Source organism: Rhinolophus sinicus, chromosome 6, assembly GCF_057876585.1.
Source record: "Rhinolophus sinicus isolate RSI-liver-muscle chromosome 6, RSI-T2T, whole genome shotgun sequence".
In the NCBI taxonomy this organism is placed as follows: Eukaryota; Metazoa; Chordata; class Mammalia; order Chiroptera; family Rhinolophidae; genus Rhinolophus; species Rhinolophus sinicus.
The window spans coordinates 53,254,416-53,260,415 of NC_142506.1; the positions used below are offsets into that span (position 1 = coordinate 53,254,416).

The 6,000-nt window shown below is 43.8% G+C and overlaps 1 protein-coding gene across 2 annotated transcripts in view; it reads left to right on the plus strand.

The window, feature by feature from the left end:
- Window positions 1-5,088, plus strand: part of DESI2 (desumoylating isopeptidase 2) — a 41,222-nt gene extending 36,134 nt beyond the window's left edge. For both annotated transcript variants that reach the window (XM_074316849.2, XM_019730864.3), the window contains one exon: window positions 1,631-5,088. In XM_074316849.2, coding sequence (XP_074172950.1) covers window positions 1,631-1,864 — 234 coding nt within the window. In that variant the 3' untranslated portion in view covers window positions 1,865-5,088. The remainder of the gene's footprint in view (window positions 1-1,630) is intronic.
- Window positions 5,089-6,000: the final 912 nt, after the last annotated feature.

Genomic DNA, 6,000 nt, shown 5'->3' on the forward strand with positions numbered 1-6,000 from the left:
AACCAAATATTTTTTTTACCACTGCCCACAGTAAGAAATTTATTTTACATCATGACCCAATATGTGCTCACATGTACACATAACCAAAATTACGCTATCTACAGTCTATTTCATTTCTAAAATTCAACTTAAATACTGAAGGACCTACTAATGGATCTTGACTCGATGTTTAAAAGATCCTGACTTCACCGAGGATCAGCACACTTTTTTGAAAGGGCCACATAGTAAATATTGTGGCCTGTGGATCATTCATGGCCTAGACTCTGCCTCTACCATTGTAGCCCAAGAACCACAGGCAGTAAGTAAACGAGTAGGCAAGGCTGTGTTCCAGTAAACTTTTATCTGCAAAAACAGGTGGCTTGCAGGTTACAAACCTGTTTTAGGCTAATCAGGTTGTACCCCCAGGGGTTGGCATGAAGTCAGCTTCCATGAAGCACGTGGAAGAAGGTGGATCCCTGAATGAAAGCAGGACTGAGGAAGCAGAATGAAGGCAGTGCTTGCTGAGGAGTCGGCAGTGTCTGTTCCATTAACCTACGTATTCCTAGTCCCCGCTTCTGGGGTTAACCTTCAGCTGTGCAGATATCCCTAAATGTGCCTTGAGTGTAAAATATAATGTAATATTTGTTTGTGTTTTTTAGAGTAGACAGGTGGGAATAGTGTCATATAAGGTCAGTAACCATTAATGCCTAAGGCTGTATCTTGAGGGTACTGTAATTGCGTAATTACAGGTGTCAGCTTATTTACATATTAGCTAATTTGGGGACTTAAGATACTTTGAAATCACTTTCCCAAGTCATCAACTAAGGTAGACGATGGTACTTCTGGATTCCATCATCATAGTCTCTGACATAACCGGAGCCAAAAATGCCAGAGACAGTGGGGCATGGAGTCAGTTAAACCCAGTGTTGTCTGCAGAAGGGAAAGAGGCCAATAAAGAGTAAAGTTGGTGTTAAGAAGACCCAGCTCTTTCTATGGAAGTGGGGGAGGGGGCCGGGGAGGCCTAAGGACAAGATAGGGACAGGGTGTGGGCGGAGCGACAGCACACCGCTGGCTGGAGGGGCCCCTATTGGCCCCCATTTCCACCTCTGCTCTCCCTGGTGGAGGCTTTGCTCTGAAGCTGAGCCAGGCTTCCATGCCTTGTACTGGCCTGAGTCACAGGGCCAGGTCTTCCCCTGGGAGACACTTCTTTCTGGGCCAGTCTGAGCTCCTTGGAAAAAGTGGGTCGAGGCCAAAAGCGAAGGGGTGAAATGCTGACCAGGAAAAAGGGAGTGATAGAGACTGGAGGGAAATAGAATCTGAAAAAGGAGAATTCACAGATAGGAAACTATCCAAGATTGACTGCTCCAATTGCGTGGAGCTTCTCTTCCTCTAATATCTCCTGTTAACAAGTCGTCTTCTGTGTTGTTCAAAGCAGCTTGACAAGGTTCTTCAGAAAGGAGGGAGTGGAGCTGACAGTCGGGGGGGCCCCAGGCTCCCAAGTTAGGACGCTGCCTGTTATCGAAGGCCTGACGTCATCACCACAGGCTCATGTGCGGTGGCTTTTCTGAACAGCCGCCGCCCTCCACGGCTCCTTGGCAATGGACCAGGTCACCTAAACGTCTCACCTAACACAGCACTCTTTCTCTTCTAGATTCTTTGTGGGAAGGAGATTCCTCGCTGGATCAATCGACTGGCCTACTTCAGCTCCTGTATCCCCTTTCTGCAGAGTTGCCTCCCGAAGGAGTGGCTCACTCCCGCAGCCTTGCAGTCCAGCGTCAGCCAAGAGCTCCAGGACGAACTAGAGGAAGCCGAGGACGCTGTGGCGTCCGCCGCCATGGCCAGCACTGCAGCAGGCTCCAGGCCCGGGCGCCACACTAAGCTATAAATGTCTCCAAAGTCACACAATCAGAACTGTCTCTGGCAGCTGAATATCACAGAGAAAAGTAAAACAGTAAGCGTCCTTTGGATATTTCATATGCAAAGATGGCTCTCCCCCAAACCCCAGTTTTTCAGCTCAGGATTCTATTTGTAATCAAATCACTTGGCACCGGAGGGAGAACTTTGTATGAAGCTGCCCTCTGTTTTTTTTACCCACTTGTAAATTTGGATTTACTTCTTCTGTTTTATACAAACTCTGTTAAGTTATGTTTACAGTATTTTGTATCGCTGTTTACAAATCTTGCATGGACTCCTGCCACCGTGAAAGAAGAAAATCTTCACGTCTTTAAAAATTAGGCAGGTAATCTTTGTACTCTTCTGACAATTGCCAGAGCTATGGCATAAATCCTAGGCACACAAAAAGGTACTCACGCAATTAGAGTCACCGTCACCTGCTTAAGAATTGTCGTGTAGGTTTGTGTTTGTTTTGTTAGGGTTTTGTCACCAGGATGCGGAGAGGTGAAGGAGCACAAACAGCCCTGAGGGCTCGGGACCTTGGTGTGCCGGACGGATGGCCCATCTCGGGGCCCAGCTCCTCTCAGCACTCCACGCCTCCCACTCCAGGGAGCACGTCTCCTGAGGTCCCTGTCGGACTGGGGCGTTCATCCCAGTGGTCCATCCACCTAGACAGGTGGTACATTATTGTGTCCGTCTGGCTGTAATTAAGATGTTTTTCATATATTCTTGCTAGTAACTGACGAGTGGTTTTTGCACATGTGTTGGGGGGCTTCATTTTTATTTTAATACTTATTGACATCCTCCCTGCACAGGATTTTATTGATGGGGTAGAAATATCCTAAGTGGTAGCCTTGTGAGTAGCAGTATGAGTTGACATTCAACTGCTTTTAACTGTTCAGGCTACCTTTTATATTAGACCTTGAAAACTAGTCTAAAGTGATACACTCCAAAAAGGAAATTCTTTGATATTTCAGACATTTCATGTACCATAGAAAGAGTATGTTGAGTTTGTGACTGTTATGAGAGTATTTTCATCTCATAACAGAAAGCCTAGTCTCATCGATCTCTTGTTTAAAAATCACGTTTGTGTGTCTTAGAATTCTCCCTTTTCTGTTACCTCAAATGTATGTCTCTTACATAACATACTCGAAGGACAAAATTGTCACCACAGATAAGTAAGTCTTCGTTAGCAAGGAATCTGTTTGGTCAAGTCAACTCCCAGTTTGACCCCTGGATGTAAGAGCCACGTCATTACATGTCAAATTCAATTTTTCTGCCTTAAGAATGAATGTCCTACGTAAAATATTGGATGCAGTGTATAAGTTATCCAAGGCAGTGACTTCAGCTTTACACATACTGTTAATTTTAAAGTCATCTACTTTTATTTAAACTTCTAGATTGCATTGTTTGCTATTCTCTTTGTAAAGATACATATCTTTTAGTAAACTACATTTTTAACTTTTCCATAAGCTGATTTTGATTCAGTTTATCAAATTAAGCACACCCTGTTCATAGGGAAAATAAACCTTGTGTTATAAGCATTGACTTGAGGAAAATGAAGCCACTTAACCTAATTTATACTTCTGACTGTTCTGTTTCTGGAGAGGAAAGCCTTTACAAATTATGCTCAGTTTTTTGAGGGGAACAGAGCACTTGTTTGAAGAGATGTGACAGAAAGAAGAAAGGAACATGTGATCTTTATGAAAAGTTGACTTGGTTCAGGTCTCAAAGATGAGATTTAGGATAAAACACTAACATTTTAGCAGTGAATTTGTTCTCTCAAAGAATCTTATCACCAAAACCCAGGTTAGTGAAAAGTGTTTGATGCCGTTTGCTTGGGGGTTTTGTTTTGTTTTAATAATGTGGTAGATGACAGTTTTTTTCTAATGCAATGAAGTATACATGACTTAAATCTAGGCTACTGACACACATAAAGGAGTGGCCATTCATTAGACACTTGTTGGTGCAAAGCCCGGAACATGCCATCTGTGCTTATCCAGAATCCAGCACCTCAGCACACAAACGATTTTATTATTTTGTTGTATTTACTTTGATCTGCAGCATTTGGGCTTTAAAAAGAGTGTAAAGGGTCCTAGTAGAAATAAGTCATGGCCTAAGGCCAGTTACCATACTAGCAATCAGATAAAATTCTGGATGTGAGATTGTTTGAGGTTGAGAAATAAAGAAATTAGAAAATCTCATTTAAGTCAGTTCCTTCTCTACAGTTCAAAATTGAGAATGGATGTAATTAACCAGCCTTTAACCTGCTGTTCCTTGCCCTTGGAGGAAAGGAATCTTGCTTCCAACCTGATCTCTGTTAAGAAAAATCCTGTATCAAAAATCCAGTCATTAAGATACATGTGATGGAGTCATATTCTCTTTGCAGTTGTAACCACGTGAAGCATATTTCTCATGGGGTGATTGGACAGTAATATAGTGTTAGAGGGGCAGAAGCGGCTGGTTTCTACTGTTTGTTTTAAAGCTCTTGGTTTTTGTTTTTTTACCCCTAAGAAAGGGGTATCAATTTTGGAAAGTGTGGCCTGTGAATTGTAGAAGGCGGTGCTGTGGTTGTAAAGAGAGCATCCACTTGATGCCTGAAATCCAGCTCTGACCCATAGCAGTCGCGCCAGATACCTTCACCAGCATTTGTGCAGCGCAGGGAACTCTGGTCCCAGCCAGCTGAGAGCATTCCGCGTGTGCGGAGAGCGGACACTACAGAGAGCTGCAGGGCTCCGTCCATCGCTTCTTTCCATCACAAAACGGGTAGAAACACGGTCACCGCTTCAGGGTTCTAATCTGTGTGTCTTCCTATGGCTCCGTTTCTGTAAGCTACTCTGTAATTTTGATACATGCTGTGTTTTCTTTCAGTGGCTAAGTTTCAAAGACTTGGGTTTTGTTCAGTAAGCTGGCCATACCGCCACTGTATCCCCTTCTCTTCGGTGTGGTTTTAGAGTGCACTCCATTCCTACACTTCCGTTGTCTATTCAGTCAATGCACATACATCTTCAATGTTGGAAAGGTGTTACAGCTGTTAAAGAACCTTCATGAACCTGAAGACAATTTCTTGTGAAGTTGAATGCAAATGTACTGTCATTCATAGTGTTTATATAAAAAATACCAGGAATCTTCACTTTTGCTACCTTGATAATAGCATTGGGCTATCATGTTAACATTGAAATACATCAATTTATTAAAAAATACTTTTATAAGAAATCGTCTCTAGTGCTTTCTGACCTCCAAGAGACGGCAATTGTTACATTTTTGTGTCGGGGGTGGGAGGTTATTTTTAAAACCCAAGACACCCATCTGCTCTGAGACACAGCCAGCCCCACTCCACCGTGCATTCCTGTTGTATTCACATGTACGCTTCTCACATGAATTCCTCTTGAGCTCAAGTCCAAGGGCCAACTCCTTAGTGGCCAAGGAGAGCATAACCACCCCAACCCCAGCTTCTCCCCAGAAGGCAAGGCTGGGAAAGGAGAACAGCCCTCTCCTCTCCTGCAGGGGAATAGCCCCCTGCACACGCACACTCCCCATCTTAAAGCGTCTGCGTGCAGGAGCCTGGGTGACCGCTCCTCGTCTCCCTCTGGCTGCACCTCTAACTCTTCCCCTTTGTCCTCCATTGACTGTCTTGCACCTACCTAGTCGGGTAACATTTCCCCTCACGAACTCAGAAACTGCTCTTGAATTAAGTGTTGTTAAATAAAGAGTGGTGGTCTTTTGTGGTCAATGCCTGTTTGCTCTCTGCTAAGTAGGAATCATCTGGAACTCATTTGTTCTCACTTCAAGGACAGGAACCAAGGGAGACTTGTCTCCCATTCTAACTAGGTTCCTACTAGATGAGTTGGTCACAAACTCAGATCTGGTCGAGCAATTGGTCTTCCATGCGAAAACATGCCAAATACAGTGAGGGACAGTAGTCTCTTTTATTCCCCCTTATTATCTGCTCCTGAAGTTCACCTTATCCAGATATTGGCCTTCTTCTAAGTTTGCAGAAGTCTGTACTAAAAAAGATTAATGGCTTCATGCTATACTTTTCAAGAAGTAAATTGGTGGCGGGCAGCTACTTATTTCCTTATGTATTCTGAACCCAGAGAAGTGCCGAGCCCTCCCAAACCTGTCCTT